This window comes from Apteryx mantelli, chromosome 8 (assembly GCF_036417845.1).
Source record: "Apteryx mantelli isolate bAptMan1 chromosome 8, bAptMan1.hap1, whole genome shotgun sequence".
Lineage (NCBI taxonomy): Eukaryota > Metazoa > Chordata > Aves > Apterygiformes > Apterygidae > Apteryx > Apteryx mantelli.
Window position 1 is genome coordinate 21,358,583 of NC_089985.1, and position 17,915 is coordinate 21,376,497.

At 37.1% G+C, this 17,915-nt stretch overlaps 1 protein-coding gene across 1 annotated transcript in view; it reads left to right on the forward strand.

The window, feature by feature from the left end:
• The window catches only part of PLPPR5 (phospholipid phosphatase related 5), a 46,020-nt gene that overhangs the window by 3,684 nt on the left and 24,421 nt on the right, over nt 1-17,915 (forward strand). The window contains exon 2 of the mRNA XM_067300876.1: nt 16,717-16,849. Within this exon, the coding sequence (XP_067156977.1) occupies nt 16,717-16,849 (133 nt within the window). The remainder of the gene's footprint in view (nt 1-16,716; nt 16,850-17,915) is intronic.

Genomic DNA, 17,915 nt, shown 5'->3' on the forward strand with positions numbered 1-17,915 from the left:
CAAAGATAGACATGTCTGAATCTCCATAACTTCATAGGTGAAACAGCAACTGTAGAAAACCTATAGAGGAATCCAAGTCTTTCTGTAGGATGAGGAAAAAAGCTTATTCCTCTCCCTCTTTCCACTTGCTTTATTTTTATGCAAGTTTATAGCATTGGTTTTCAATCTGTGTTCTGTGGATTATCTCTAAAGGGTATATGCAATATTCCTGATCTATTAAATCTTTACCTTTACGTTCTTCCACTGGAGAATTTGTAGAGGTCTTACGTGTGTGTGTGTGTTTAAAGGCTGAAAAAAAACTCCAGCTCAATCCAATGTTGCATTATTATTTGTGGAAGGTCTCTGAAGTCATGCGTTTAGGCATGGGTAAAGTAATGTCTTGAGTGAGTAGATGTATTTGCATCAGGAGTGTTAGGCAGACTAACAGCAAAGTGTTTTGCAAAATGCAGATGAGATTGAAATTGCAATCAGAAGAACGTAAAGGGCTTAAGTATGCAGTTCTGAGATTAAAGAATGAGACTTGCACAGATGGAGTATTCTCCATGCGTGTGGTTCTTCCCCTTCGTGACTCAGGGCTGAAAGAGTAGTGCTAGCTGTGCAATCCCTTGCTTTTACTGGTTGAAGCAGTAATATCCAGAATCCCCTTGTATATTGAGGAGTTCTTGATACCTTTTTTTAATCTTTAAGTCAAATTTGAAGGTGACAGGAAATATGCTCTTGATTTGAGTCTATTCAAATATATGAAAAGAAGCATAAAAGTGATGGTTTAGAGCTCAGTGCTATTTAAGCCATTTCCCGAAGTGCCAGTTTTTGCTCAGTGGGCTGGTTGCTTTTTTAGACTTGTTATGACAGATGTAGCTTGGGAAATATATGTCAGTCTAATCCTTTAGCTTCCAGTAGAAATGATTTGTAGAACTGTGAGGCTAGTTTCTCATGTTTTCAGAATCTATAAAATGGTCTGTTCTGCATTATTTCTTTCTGGTAGATCTTAATAATTTAGTCCTCTGTAAAATACTATTAACTGAGCTAAAGGATTCTTTTAATGAGTCCGCACAGTAATATAGATTGTCTAAAATGGCAAAACTATTTAAGCAAATAATCTGTGTAAAACTCAATGATTATTGGACCTATGATGTACACTGACTGCTTTATAAAAGCTAGGAGGAGATAATGACATATTTTCATTAAGAAGTATAAACAGTTTTATTATGCTAATGTTGTTTGTTTTTATTTCCAAGTAACAAGCAGATGATTAGTACTTATTCATAGAATATACAGTGTTCTATTTGCCTAGGCAAATTCCTAGCATATTCATATTTCTCTGTAAACCAGTTAAAGACTAATTTGTGTTTTAGCATAATCCTCTTAATATCATAATTGAAAAAAAAAATGTCATTCAGACATCATGTATTGTATTTTATTTTTTTAGTAGTCTGGACGAGTCTTTTCACTGGCACATCCCAAACAAGGAATGGGTGTAAAAAATCAGGCATTCTGCCTCCAGCTTAGCTTTACTCAATAATTTTCTCCTTACCGATCTTTTGAGGAAGGAATTTTGGAATCTGGCAAAAAAATTGTAAAGTGAGAAATGTAACATTTTTTCATTTATTGTAACCTCATGCTTTATGAAGAACTGAGATCAGTCTGTGAATAATGAGAAAGGAAAGCTACCTTTTGAAGAATCAGCACGGATTTCATAAGTTTGTCTTTCTTCAGTGTCTTTGCTCCTCTCTTAGTAGTGCCAGGTCTGAGCACTTCAGAGTAATTGAAGGATGTGCAAAGACCTGAAGTAAATGCACCGCTTGTTTCTAGTGCATAGATACAGCTGATATGATTGGGCATGTTCCTATCTCATTCTTTTCCTTTTTGAAGCTGGTAGTCCCTATTTTCCTTCTGACGCCTATGAGTCCATGTTTTGTTGCATCAGGACTGACCTGATTTCAGATCAGGCTAGTTTTCAAAATATTCTTGTCAGAATAGCTTTTAGTTTATCTGTAGTTCACTTGGAAACCATTTTACTCTGGTATAACTTAGTGTTGTGCATGAGGTGCTGGTGTGCCATCCATTTCTGATGCATGAAAATATTCTCCGTCAGCTCTTTGTTAGAACTTAAGGAAGAACACAGCTTAGAATTCAAGTTCTGAAAATGAACTGGTTTTGGAACTGTCCTCTGTTAATGTACTGTGCCAGAAATCAGCTCTTTTGTTAGTTTTTTAGCTGCAGTATTTGAACATCTCCAATACTGTCTTGGAAATAATAAAAATAATGCAACAAAAGATTAGAATTATACATTCAGCCCCATATGAATGGGGTAGACCAAATCTATCCTCTGAAATCAAATGGAAATGTTTTTACTTGCCTAAGGAACAGTCTTTTCTTTCTTGATATATGACCTATTTCAGTAGTCCTGGATTATCTTTGATTAGTGAAAGCTTATTTATTAGTGTCCTTTTCTTGTTGGCATGTCTGACAGCTGTTAAGACTTTGCACAAAGAAACAATTGCCAGAATACTTTGTTTATTCTGTGATCATATTGTTTCTGAAGGGCCCTTTCAGTCTTCATAGTTCTATTTCAACCTGCACACACAATTTTCTTTATCAGTTTTTTCTTTCATTCTCATATTCCTGGGGGAGGGGAAAAAAAACACATTAAAAAAAAGACATGTAAAATTAGCTGTTTTTTTTTTTTAATGCACAAATGTTGGGGGCTTCAGAAAGTCACTTTTTTTTCTAGGTGGGGGGATGTTGACAGTAGCTGATAAGCTAAGGGGCAGTTTATATCATGCTTTTCCTTTGTGAAGGGATCATTGCATTGCATTGCGATTGGACTTAAGAATAAAACATAAATCTCACTGCTAAGGTCTACAGTAGCTTTGTGTACCAGATGTCAGTACTGGCCTGTTAGGATGCATACCAGGACAAATACATGGTTTGATAGTCTGATGCTGTTTTTATCCCAACATAAAACCACTAATCCAACAGAGCTGTAACCAGAAGAAATAGTAAAGATTCAGAACCATTGTAGTGGGTTTTTTTGGAATCCTTCTTTGGCGTGTGTCCTCCCTCCTGTTGTGCTATGATAGCTTACATTAACAAAAAATGCTTGCAAAAGCTATATTTTTACTACCAATTGAATTTATAGTTTCTACTGTGCTTGCTATGCATGCTACTTACAAATACAAAAAAATCTCAGGACCATACGTTTCATCACTTGATGGGCTATCTGGATGTAAAGTGGCAAGCAGATGTGAACAAAGTGGATGTGATTCTGTTTGCAGCAGCTGAATATCTGTTAGTCCTATAAATAATGCACTTATGTTTAAGTGAGAGATTGTTAATGCAACTGATCCTGCACCATATGATTAGGGAATTTGAATGCGTTGTTTGTAATCTAAAATAGTAAGCTTGAAGTAATAATCTGTTTCTACACAAAGCAATTCTTGCTCACTGTACATCATACAGGATTGAGAAGATGGGTGTTCATATGATACATAATAAATAACAGCAAAAATAGAATTGTAAGTAGTTTTAACTGTGTTTTCAGCCTTGAAAGCAGTGTGATGTTTAAAAACCTTTGCAATGCTCTTACAGCTTCTCTCAGATCCACTGAAGTGGGTGACATCCCAGCTTTCATCATAAATGGTTCTTATTTAGCTAAGGTGTAATACCTCATAGGTTACAAATAAAAAGGCTAGCTGAGATGGATATACCACATTTCCATTAGTCAGAAAACTCCAGTACTCAGAATATCACCTGTGAATATGCTGGTCCTTAATATTCACATATAATACAGTGAAAGTGGCGTTGGAGAGGGAGTGGGAAAACTAAAGTTATAGCACTTGCTGTCTCCATTCTGCATCTTGGCTTTGTTCAGATGACTTCAGCTCACCTGCCGGTGGGAATATATTTTCTATGTAAAACACTAGGAAATCTGCAGTAGAAAAATTACTTGCTATATTAATTTTTTTTAATCTACTATCTACTAATCTAATAACTTGTTCAGTACCTCTTCAAAATTAAATCTTGATCCTGGATGCTATTTTGTGGGTAGGATACACCATATATCTATAAAACTATGGTTATACTGGGCATAAACTCAGTTGGCTGTGAATTCCATTTCTACTTACTGTTCTGGACAACATCCCTTATAATTTTGTATGTATTGTGTTAATGCATCATAATTACACATTGTATCATTATTATACATTATGTAGTTATACAATTTCATTAATGTACATATTATATGTATAATAATTCATGTACAATTAATTATAAATGCAATATAATTCTCTGTTTTAAGGATTTTCTTCTTTATGAATAGTATTTTTCCTTTTATTGGGTTCTGTGGATATTACTTCTTGCCTCTCACCCATGTAGGGTTAAGGAGTATGAATGAAAACATTAATTCCTAAACTAATTAGAGTTTGTGTAAAAAGCCAGCAAGAACAGAAGTCAGCCCAACAGTATCCTGCTGTTCTGACTCTTTTTTTTTTTTTTTTTCCTACATAACATTTTGAAACACTCTAAGTTGTTTTAGGCTGGTAGGTTTCATGCTGTCTCTAAAAGGGATCTGAGTCATACATTCTGTCACTCAAACTCTGAATAATATGAGGGGTTTTTTTGGTCAATTTGTAGTTTGTCTCTTTTTAAATCAAGAATTAAATATTAGAATCAGTAACTGGAACTCAGCTTCCAAATACAGTTATTTTGGATAGTAATAGGGTGACCTGTCCATAGTAATTTAGGGATTTCAGACATGACTGAATTAATTCTGCTTAAAGATTTGTTAATCATGGGCCAGCTGAGCTGCAGTAACTGACCACGTGCCTGCTTGGAGCATGTAGAGAGCACAAGGTAAACTATTTCAGCTTAACTTCCTTTAATTAAGACTTAGGCCAATACATGTTACTTTTCTGAGTTTTATGGAGTGGGTGCATAGACTATCCATTACATTGGCTTTGCTGACAAATGGGAATTCAGTCAGATTGCTACCAGCTAATGTCTAAAGTCTGACCTCCTAGTTCACAGAAGACCATACCTCTGTGCTTAAGTTCATCTTTATGTAGAACAGCATTTGGACATGCCCAAGTTTCAGCACAAACATAAGAGTTTGATCATATATGGATATAGCTTGGTGTCTAGAGCATCTCCTGTTTCTGCCTCTCCCACTGCTCTGGTGGACATCCTTGGACCCACTGGGGTGTATCTGGGCTCAAGGCTGCGGCCACTGTGCATTTAAATTGCATGGATGTGAGTCTGAGTGGCCGAGAGGCCCCGAGGGAGGACTCGGGAGCTTGTGATGCATCATAACATAGGCCACAAGCAAGCTTAGGTGAACTGCAGTGAGGACAGCCTGTCTGTTCCCATGCTCCTATTTGCCCCTGCAGCTGAAGTCAGCGGTTCAGTCAGTCATGGGGACGCTTTTCAGGGTGTTTAGCAAAGGTAGATGTAGGCAGACTGACCTTGGGGTATGTAAGTAGTACACAGACATCTGCAGCTGACAGAAGGAGTGTACGGAGCTGGGGTGTGAGCTATATCAGGCTTTGTCTTGATAAAGGGGTCTGGCCCCCCAAGCAGGATGTAGATTCAGCCTCCACTTCCTAGCTGTCAAGTGGTAATAAGGAAACTAGGCTTCTTTATAAAGTACGTTGAAATCTATGCATGAAAAGAATTATCCAGGAGCTAGGTGTGTATTAATTAATTCTCTTGATATTGGTGGGATTTAATCACATGCTTCAGTGCTACCTGTAGTAGCAGGACTTTCCCAAGGAGCAATATATGCGAATGAATGTGTTGCTGATAGAATCATTTTATGGAACCACATTCATTTTCAGACTCAGTATTGCAGTTTTATTCAGTATTTCTTTTGTTTATGATTTGATTGTGTTTGTTACATGATTAGATCCACTGTAGAAGAAATCATAAAGCAGAGACTATTTCTTTAAAAAAAAAAAAAAAAAATTTACATATGTGAGAGTGTATGCACAACATGCAGCCAGAAAATAGTCACTCTTAGATGGTTGATTTGTGTCCATAGTTTAGTTCACATGGATGTTTAACCTTGAATGCGGATAGACAAAAAAGTAATGCCTGAAAGAATTAGTTCACTACACTAGACTACCTAAAAAGGTTATTGTATCATTCAGTGTGTGAAAGCACCTTTCAACACAGCATACTTTGAACTTCTCTTTCTAGTAAGAACTTAAGTTGCTCGAATAATGAGAGAATAGGTCCAATACAGATTAAAACCACAATACATGTACATAAATTTAAATAACAATTATATATTTTATCTAATACCCCTTTATTGTCTTCACAGAGAAGACCAAATGCAAGCTCTTATAAAGTCTACCTTGAAGACAGTCAAGGTCAAAACTTCTCAAGATCTAACATTCTTAAATAGATTCATTCATGTCTTCATTAAAAAACACTTCTCTCACCAGTTGAGCTTTTCTGAAGATATTTGATAAAGCCAGCAACATCTTCTTACTATTACTTTACAGTTATATACAAAGGAGGTAATCCATGTTAAGGTAAACCAATGTGCACTATTGTATGAGTGGAAAGAGGTATAGGCACATATTGAGGAAAAGTAGTTAGGCTTATTTTGGCCTATAGACTTTACAATTAGTTTTCAGAGTACCGTTGCATGCCTAAAAGAGCTGTTTTTATGCTCTGCTGTCTTCACAGCAAAGTATACAATCTCCCCTCTGTCTCATAGGCATTTCCTGTACTCGGAATTTTTTGCTAAAATTTCCCACTCTTTCTGCTCCCATCTCAGCTCATTGGCTGCTGTGCTAATGAGGGCACTTGGGACTTCCTCTTTATTCAAGCACTGCATTGTGTAAATTCCTAAGCAGGGTCAGACAACATAGTGTTGCCAGCTGCACATCTGCAGCCATCTGGATTTGTGGCAGGAGCACTAAAATAGACATTGTGTAGCAGAACTGAAAGAGTGTCAAGAGTGGTGCAAATCATATTTGCAAAAAAAAATTAAGTATTTTATTGTATTGTTCTACAATATATAGAATCATTATTGAAAATTTTTTTTGCATACACATATACCAAATAAAGACAAATGTGATATGCTAGTGCTATGTACTGTTCTGTAGAAAAGCTCACTGGCTAGTTCACTACCATTACATTGTTACAAGAAGAGATAAGTAATCATTAAAACCGCTGATATTCATGTTATAAACAGTCCTCTGCTCCCATTTCTGTGCCTTCATTAAAATTCTGTTTCTAATAAACATCACTTCAGTATATTCATTTATTATAATAACATTCTCAAGGAGAAATGCACACCCTGAAGTTACAGCTTTAAAGACTGAGGAGAGAAGTGTAGGTGAATGGTCATGCATCGTTCTGTGTCTGTGCTTATTAGTTGTTGTTTTGGGGGTGCCTGGACGAGAGACTTCATTGAGAAAGAATCAGGTCAGCATCTCTTGGGACCATTTTGGGGATAATGGCATGGCTCTGCTTGAAGTCAGGGAAGCTGCAGAAATTATCTTTGCTAGAGCCACAATTTCATTCGTTTTGACTGTGTCACTGAAGTGTCAATAAAAGTTCCAGTCCCTGTTTTTCCTTCAAAGCTTTTGTTTGTGTTTGTTTCCAGGCTTCCTCATACATTAGAAATGTGTACTAACATTGATGGGGTTTTACTAGTTTTACTGTAATGGTTTACTGCAATAGTCTTAGTAGTTTTATGCTGAATGTGGGTAATGTGCAGAAGAGCAAATATGCACAAGTAAATCAGATGTGAGACAGCTCAGAATAAAGTCATGGTTCTAGAGGAAATGCTTCACATTCAGTGGCTTTTAAAGTGTGTCTTTAACTCATTTTTAATGACACCTGGATCCTTTGCATTAATTGCTGACAATGTGAAGTGTATAAAGTATAATTTAAGAAGAATGATTTTAAGGTAATATACCCAAGGGTGGACTTCATAACTTTAGACTCTTCTTTCTGATTTATCTAACCTGTTAAACCTACTTCCAAAATGTTTTGTACTAGTGCCCTGTAAAATTGGCCTGGCTTCCTGGTTTTATTTTATCATCTTTTTGGGAGAGCGTTCATAGCTAACACCCATCTCTTCACTTTGTCTGAAGTATTGCTGTTGATCTAGAATGCTGTGGTTTTACACAACCAGTCCAGCCCCATGTGAATTCGGGGGGGATGTTACCTTTGATTTCAACTGGAAAAAAGATAATGATCTTAATATGTTTGATTGGCTGGCAGTTATACTGTAGCCTTAAGATACTTGTAAAGGAAGAGACTTTTATATAGAGGCCGTTAGAGTGAAGCTAGTTATGCACTTTCAAGGAAAGCTATTTTACTGTAAAGGTAAAAAATTTTAATGAAAAAAGTGTGGGGGGTTGTTTTATTGAGCCACCTACTTAAACATTTTATCTTCATAGATCAAATAGTAATTGACAGTAACAAACTGTCAGTGTGCTTATAATGATACCATATTTGGCCCTTCAGTTTCAGTTGTTTGATGACTACGGTTTTTCAGTGGAAGTGGGTTTCCTTGAACTAATCTGAGGAATAATGTGTCTGCAAAATAGAGCTGACCTTGAGTAGAAGTGAGGTAGAAGCAAGACAGTGTGAAGAACAGGAAATTCAGATATTCTGCTTCCTCTGAGCCTCTAAGAACAGTTGGCTCTGGACGTATACTGACTGTAATACTACTAGTCTGTGATCAGGATCTTTGAGATGCCTATTATGTGACTAGTTTTTGCTCAAACAGTGATGAATGATAGCGTATGTTGAATTTTGCAATTGAATCTTCAGCCTGAGTAGGAAAGTGTAGTTGTACAGATCACTTAGGGTTTAAAGCATAAAGTAGTAAAGTAAATAATAGCCATTCCAAATGATTTTTGGTATGGGTATCCTAAGCATTGGTGTTGAGCTCATCAAGGAGTAGTGCTTTCAATATGCATAGAAGGCTTAAGAAACTGATCTTCGTCAACACAGAGAACAAAATACTGTGTTTTCTTGAACAGTCAAAAAAGCGCAAAGGTGCTTACCAAGGCCAGGACATAAGGAGTCACAGTCTTAATCACATGTATCACTTACATCAAATGTAAGACTTAAATGATAGAGCTGGGTGCAGGGTTTAATATTATCACATTGCAATGATACTGGGTGAAATTCATCTTCTAATAAAGAAGATAAATGGTAGGGCTTTGAACATATTTGGTTCTCCTTTGCAAATTTATGAGTATTTTAAAGGTTTATGCTATACACCTGAAAAAAGGAAAACTTTGATGTAAAGTTGTTTTTCAGAATTCCTAGTGAAGAAACTACATGTAACAACAGCTCTGGCTTTTTCAAGTATCATTCAAAGGTCCAGAGACTAAAATTAGTTGATCCATGATTGTAATAGAACCCTTCTTTCTCACCAGGTCTGTTTGCGGAGGGAAGTGTGGGGCTTGGAAACTTTGGATGATATGTCTTTTATTGGAAAATACCACCTTGGCATCCTAAACTTTCACTTTCACATGTCAATTTCGGTGGCATCCTCATTCTTGCAAAAAGAAAAGGAAAAATTTAAAACCTTTATGAATGTCCTATTTAGATAAACCTTACTTGAAGATTTTTAGTTTGAAGTAACTTTACCTTTTGAAATGTGAATTGATTGCTTTTTTTACTTGCTTTTATAAGTCATTTTGAATTGATTCTTTTTTCTCCATTTTACCATTTTCAGTTCAAAATTATTAGTTTTTTTGGATTTTGATAATTTTCTCTAAATTAACATGTTTTCTTGCTTTTGGGGTTTATTTTTTTAAATTAAAAAAGCTTTGTTAAATGGGAAAAATAGTTTTCACCTAAGTCTGTTATTTTTTACCTCTTGGAATGTGTCCATCAATAAAATTTGTCTCAGTTATATGAAACTCTGTGAGCAGTTAGATAATTTTGGAGGCAAATGACAAACACTTGTTTGGCCCCCAGGCTGCCGTGTTAGCATTCCTGAACTAGTCTTCCTAGTGTCCTGGCCATTTCTAATCCTCTAGAGAACTGCAGCACAGAGCTGCTGGAGGCTTCATCTCACAGTGATCTAAAAGGTTTAGCAGGCACGAGGAGGGAATATAATGCCAGCCACACTGGGTAAAGTGGGCTGAAGGCAGAGCAAATGTTCCCGTAAAGAAGAACCTCTCCAGGGCTGGCTGTTCCCCGTGGTGCTGCTTGCTCTCCGCTCTGCTTCTGTTGCTGAGCATCGAACGCATGACAGCACGTGCTGGAAGCCCAGACCTGCCTCCAGGCCCTTTGCAGTGATGGCACCAGGCAGTTCCTTTAATTACGCTCAGAACAACAAGGTTCTGATAACTGTATCTCAAAATGATCTTTTATGGAACTGAACTTTGCTCTTCTGTTGTATGGTTCCAGTACTGGTAGCAGTGTGCCGTACAGAACCGTTATCCATTAGATCACGCAAGCATTCTGTACAGGAGAAGGTATTTACATGCACCATCAATAGCTCAGCTGAAAAAAAAAATTTTTGGACACTGTATTTAAAAATATTTCACTTTTGTCTGTCATATGATAAAGTAATGAATGAAGATAATTCAGTGACTGAGAGTGAGTGACAAAGTTGGTCAGTTGTATTTGGTTATATCCTCGCAAGGTCCCCTTGAAGCTCTCTGGTTATAAATGCTTGCTTAATATGCACTTCTCACTTCCAAGTAGCAGTAAAATTTGTATAAAATGCACAGCTTTTACCATTATTACATAATGACTATGTGTACAATGTATCATAAAGAGCAGTAAAGAATATTTATCCCAATCAGAAGTAACATTAGTATTTAAGGGCATATACACATATTGTGTACTGTAACGAAATCATTAATGCAGATAATATTTGACTATTAGACATAAAATTTTATACCGATATTTTTCTTTTAGAAGTGGCCATGACCAAATAAATACCAAGAACCATATTAAAATTTTGATATTAATTTTCTCAAAAAAATGAAGAGGAAGAGTATATATTTTGAAAAATAACATTTTCTGAAAAAAAAAAAAAAAAACTTATTGAGGTTTTTTTTTTTTCCACATCTTTTCTCTTCACTTTCCCAAGCTGCTGTGCAGTATGGTCCTATTTCTTCATGCTGAATGAAGGGGCTATTTTGTATTTAATCAATAGCAGACAGATTTATCTATTTTTTTTTTCATTGTCCTCAAAACTTCTGGTCATTTTTTACTACAGAAAATGTGCTTGTGTGGAAATTATCCAGGGCATTTGCTGTCAATTTAAGCAAGCAAGAAGCAATGAGTACAAGAAAAACACAAAGAAAATAGCCTCAAGGGAAAGCTCTGCATAATGAACTTGAAATTGCTACTGCTGGATATACTGTTACTGCTTTTCCTGCCAGAGCTGTCACCTCACACAGCAATTTTAGTTTAAAGGAGACGGTGGAGCTTGTCTACAGCATCACTAAGGCCCAAGGTTTATGCTGCTGGATTTTCTAACCTCTAAAGATCACTATGCTCTATGGTATATTGATGAGATTTTTAAAGGGGAAATAGGCCAGGAAGAGCCCATGGTCTTGCCTTCTCTTAAAAAGAAAAGATAAAGAACCGAAACAACAAAGCATATGGAAGCCATGTTTTTGAAAGAAATCTACCCCACATTTTAAAGTGGGAAACTTATAATGGAAACCAATGGGGGGGGGGGTGGAATGCAACATAAGACTCAAAACTGTTTATCATCTATATGCCTGTTACAGAAGTCTTTGCCAAGATCTTTTGGCTTAGGTTGTCAGCTTCCTTTTCTGCCTCATAAGGAAGTATGAACAGGTTCATTCCAGAGAAAAAAACAGAGCTGTGGACCAAGTGAGACATTCATTCTCCAAAGGGAGAATCCCCTGTCCTGTAATTTCTTGCAAGTGGTCTTGCTGAAGTCTTGGTTAGGATTTGGGTTAGAGAGAAATGCAGTGAATGAAAAAGAGAAATGAGAAGAGAAATTACAGTGCACAGTATTGTCAGCAGTTTAACATGAAAATTTAGCAGTCTTTTTAATGCAGTAACTGCTTTTTGATATTACTCATCTATCTGAGCAGTTGCTGTAGCTACAGCATAATCCTGAGAAATGGCAGAGTGGTAATCATGTATCCCACCATGTGTCCTGGCCTGTATGAAATACTCAATGAAAGTTAATACACCCTAAATTAGATGTTAACAGGAAAGAACTATGAATGTGTACACAGAAATTTCTTGCCTAATCCAAAGCAGAGATTATCAGCCTTAAGCTTCAGGACTTTATTGCTTTGTGTTTAAGTATATTAATACACCCCCAGAAATCTTGTCATTCAAATGAATGTTTAATCCTAACTTGAGTCCTGGGCTTTTTGGGGAAGTTATGTCATCTGTTAGAGGCAGTCCTTAAAATAAACCTTATTAGTATTTCAGAGGTTCTGATCTAAGGTCATTCATTTATATAGGTGCTTGCTACTGTAAACCATATGTGACACTAGAGGAAGTTTATGGAGTCAATATACTGGAAAATCAGCAAGGTCAGAGCTGCTCTAGCACTAATATTTTGAATGAGTCAGGTTTGACATTTCAAGTTGAAAAAGAGCTCAGAATTTAGAACCAAGTTAAGAATATACTGGATGAATGACTTTGGGAAAGACAAATTCGTTGAGATTTCTAAATCAACATGCAATGCTAAAGCTAGGGATGGTTTACCTGGATTTAGAAAGACTGCAGATTGCTTCAGTAGATGACTAATATAGGAAAAATCTGAAATAATTTGGGAGGAGGGAATCAGCATAGGGAATGTGTACTGTAAGTATTCTGTGCGATAAACAAAAAAAGGGGACTTGCATTGTGTGCTTAGTAAATACATTACTAATAGAAAACTCACATGAGAATAAATCAGCCAGTAAGTTATACAGGAGCTAAGAGGTGAAACATGACGAAAGAATAATTTTAGCTCTCAGCCCTCCCAAACTGGATACCTGTCTGTTGTATGGGCTGTCACATCACAGAAAGGGTATGATTGCCATGGAGATGGTTACGTGAACTTTTCCTCTGATTTATATTTTGCTGTTACTTCTCTGCTTGATTCTCATTTTCCATACTTCCATAAAAAGGACAGATAATCTGAATGCAATTTATGAAGCAGGTAATATTACATATAATATCTTTATCTAGGGCAATTTGTATTGTTTCTATTATTCTTTATATTGTGAACACAGACAGATTGAGACTAAGGGCCTTCTTTGCAGTTACAAAGAAAAGCTGTAACATGAACATTGCCTGTCAGATCCTAGGCTGATGCCTGTAGGACAGTCATTCTTCTCTTGCTCCTTGTTGTAATGGTTATATACATTGCATTTTCATCTAAGGACTGTGAAAATTATTATATCTGTGTTCTTTAGTATGCTTAAAAGCCTGCACTCTGTACGTTACTGTTCAAGTGAAAATTGAGCTCTTTTCCTTGTACTTCCCATGCTCTAATTCTATGTTGAAATGTTTTCTCAGCCTTTGGGAGGATGTTCTTTACGTTTAACAACTGTTAAAATATCTGTGAGCTAGGAATTTTAATATATATTATTCTCCAGAAGATCTGTGCAGTGATCTAAGGTAGTTTGGACCTTTTAGACAGAATAAACTAACACTTCTAATATCCTCATTTATTTTTCATAACAAAGTACATTTATGTACATGAACTTCTGTAGCTTTGACCAAAAGGTTATGTTCTCAGAGCTTTCAGGTTCTGCACTGGAATCCTTCACTCTTAGTTTTGAAGTATTACAAAAACTTTTTGCCCTGAGATAATCCAAGAAGTGCACAAATAATTCTATTGCATTAAATGTTGTTTGGTGACTGGTTGCAACTCGCATATGCTCTGCGAGGTGCAATGACAGTCCTTGTGCTAGAAGGAATACAGAAATCGTTACCCCCTGGAATACACCAGGCACGCGAATCATGGCAAAGGGCAGGAGGGAGGTTGCCATTCCTTTCCTCTACGCTGTAGAGCTGAAGATTGCCAGTGGTGCCAGAGAGCAGAAGGGGAAGTAATTGCTTGCTTAGGGAAACAGAATCTCCCCTGGGACCTACTCAGATTGAAAAGGAAGATTTTCCTTCCTTTTTTGAAACATCAGTAGGATGATTATTGAGATGATATGTACTTGTGCAGAAGGATGGAGGAAGGAAGAACAGCTTATCTGAGCAGTCAGTGCAGAAAAATACAGAATCTCTATTTATTGCCAAATTCCAGCAGGATTCTATCAAAGGAAAGCGACAGAAGCATAGAAATAATTGCCTGTTGTGCACAACGGCTGTCCCACTCACATTGCTTCCGAGGGTAGAGCACTAGGCCTAGTATATCAAATGCTTTGTCTTTAGCTGACTTCTGCATCATTCTGACCCTTGCACCTGCATACCTGCTATCAGAGTATTTTAGGTCTGTTAAGAACTCGAATACTGCTCCTTGCTAGTCTTGGAGCAGTGAGTTTTTGTCATCCAGGTCACCATTGGAGATGGGAAATGTAGCAAGGAAAAACTGTTGCCAGCAGCCAGGGCCCACATATAGCTGATGAAGACCAGCTGGTTAAAGAGAAGATCTTCTGTCCTATACTGACATTTGGGATAATTAAATGAACAGTTCTCCCATTTGCTAACCCCAGCTTCCCTGCAAACCAAAAGGAAGAACCTGTATTCGTAGATCAGCATATTCAGACACTCCACTCAGAGCTGGGGAGTTCAGCTTGCAGGAACATTTTCTGTTTGTGTTCTTGCAAGGGGTTAAGCACTGTGTCTCACAGATGCTTTCTTTGGGCTGGATTCTGCTCTGTCCTATAGTCTGGAAATCTGCAATAATTTTACTGAAATCTATTGGGTTTGGCAACAAAGCAGTTAAAAGCAGAATCTGACTATGTTCAAATTGCCTAGTCCTAGACATTTCATTATTCCAAAGGAAAGAAGGGAGTTACTATGACTCACAGTAAAGATCTTAAAGTGTTTCAGTTCTCACCTTTATGAATCATATTAGAATTGTTTTTTTTCTTTCATGAGAGCTGTAGGAGTCATTGCACTGAGTTCTCCTTATCACTGTCATGATTTTGATGAACTTGGTTTCAAGGTTGAGTTACATTTTGTATGTGTACTGGTCATTTGTTAATTATAGATGAAGGAATTGTACTTCTGGATGCTGGAAATTTGCCTTACATCAAAGTAGAAAGAGAGGATACTTGTTAGCTCAGGTACTGAAATTTCTGTTTCATCTAGAAAAGCCACTAAGATCTGAAGCCAGTTTAAAGTAACAGATGATTGTTTCTGTGACAAACCGAATTTTGCTTGTTACACACTTGCCACCTCCAAGTTATTTTTGTTATTTGTTTCACATTACTTATGGAAAGCCCTTTCCTCTGTGTGTGTCACAATTTAGCCCAAAGTCATCTGTGTAGATCTAAGAATAACTAAGTAAAATCATTAATTGTATTCTTCCTGTTGACACAGAAACTGTGTTTATGAGTCGTTGCCCCAAAGTTGTCTTTAAACAGTTTTTTGCAAACAGTGCTGCATATAAAATTGTTCAGATCTATTGTGATGCATGAAAAGGTTTATAATATCCTGTTAGGTCTAAAGTTTAGAAAAACTTAGGCAATGAATCAGATTTGACAGCATTGTTTATTGTATTAGGACGCAGTATTAAGACTTGAATTCGCTGGTCTTTACTGTTTATGAAAATGTAACGTACCTGTGAATAAGTGTTATTGCTCTTCAAATGGAAGAGAGGAAGTAACTTGCCATCAGTCCCACAGTGAAGCAAAGTTTGACCCTTCTGCTATACTCTTTCTGATCGTACCTATTATACCTGCAGTAAAGCTTCAATATCACAGGTTTAGATAGATGCACGCTTAAGATTTGTCCTTGGCTGCTAAGGATCAACACCATAATTGTCATAAGTAAATTAAGGACAGCGTTTAGCTATGCAGGAAAATACATGCCTTTTATAGAGGATCTTTTACATTCAAAATCTATATTTTTTTCTTTTTGTATTTGTGGATGTTTTCGTTTTTCAGTGACTAAAATGTGCACAATCTATAGAAATGAAACCTATATTCATTTTGGTGTAATGAAGGCCATGCTTAATGCCAAAATATCAGCAGTGACATTTTGTTCAAGCATGAGGAACAAAGCTAAAACCAGACTTGATAAACTTGGGTGGCAAAATATGAATCAAACCCTGTTAAGTACCTACTGGCAAACCAATCCTTTGATATGAACAGGAGCTCTACTACGAATATTTCCTCTGTGTTCCAAAATTCAGAGCCCATCCCTGTGAGTTGTTGAATGTCAGTGAAAGCCATGTGGGAACTGAAAGTCTGTTCAGTACCGTACAGGTTTGGGCCTTTAGTTTTGGTGCTTTGGTCCACATCCTGTGTGTTATGTAATTCGTTGTTCTTGAGCTAATAGATTGCTTACTTTTTGCCCTCATCCTGAAAACTGCATTATGTTATATTGATTCCAAGTCCTGGCTATAGAAATTTGTTCTCTTTTAATGCAAACAAAGTAAAACAAGCCATATGATGTATTTCCCTTATAAGAAGATTAAAATACAGAACTTGGTTCGCTTATGTTGGTTTTTGTGTTGGTTTGGTTTTACTTCCTTAAGACAAGATGACCATCTCTATACTATTGGTATATTTTACTTACAGTAATCTGATGAACCATTTCTCTCCCCTTTTTTTTCCTCTCCCTAAGATTATCGTTGGAGAAACTGCAGTGTTTTGTCTACAGTTGGCTACAAAGGACTTTGAAAACCAAGAAAAAACAATATTAACTGGAGACTGTTGTTATATAAATCCACTAGTTCGCAGAACCATCAGATTCCTTGGTATGAGCAAAGTTAATGCTTCTGTTTTTTGAACAATACGAGTGATCAATTCTGTATTAAGTTTAACCTGGGGAAAATGTTCAGATAACCATACAGCATTTCATGTGTAATCCTAATTCAGATGCCGTGATTTCTTTCCTTTTGGGTAGCAAATTAAGCTTCAGGGAAGTTTGGATAAAAAATTAGTTGCAGAAACAGCAATAAAAATAGAAAGAATTGGGACCACAATGGGGAAACATGGTCAGCAGGCCTGGAGTAGGATGAAATGGAGAAGGGAATATCCTTATGCCATGTCTATAGTCAATAGATTTTGTTGGTTATGCACTCAGCTAGTAGCCAAAGTTGAAGACATTGGGACTTAAATGCATGTTTGAAGCCAAGTCTGGTTTAAGTACTTTCCTAGCCTAGAGCTTGTATTATGATCTGTAATAGGCAACTGTGTATGTTTGCTCCACTGAAGTCAGCTGTGAACCCCCCATTGACTTCAGTAGATCTCAGATGTCATCCTTTCTACGTAGTTCATTACAAATATATTTTGGAGGGAGAAGTACCCCAGTGTCTATTGAATTATTCTCAAATGCTGCTTTTTAATACATGTAGGGATGCTAGAGCAGGGCTCAATTTGTCTGCTGTTTGCTTCTCGCTCACAGTTGTATCTAAGAGAAACAGCAGGAGGAACGAAGCCTTGGGGCAGCCAATCTTCCTGAATGCCCCAGGAGCAGGGGAGAGGGAGGGGGCATGCAGCTGTGTCTGTATTTGCAGCCTGAGTATTTGTGAGACAGTTGTGCTTGCCTTCTGAGAGTGCGATTGCAGTTGGTTAGTGAATTTATGGTCACTGTTACATGGAAATGCTGAAAGTCACTAAAAGCGAGACTGTGTCTTGCAGGGATCTTGAGGAAGCGGGGAGTGATGCTGAGGAGCTCCTCCTGCTCCAGTTAGTCTGTGCAGGGCCTGTTTATAATCAGTCCCTGCATTTACTTCCCATGTGATGAACCTTCCTTGCTCACAGAAGCAAAAACAAATTGGGAAGGAGGGAAGGGCTGAACAGCAGCCTCCACACCATTCC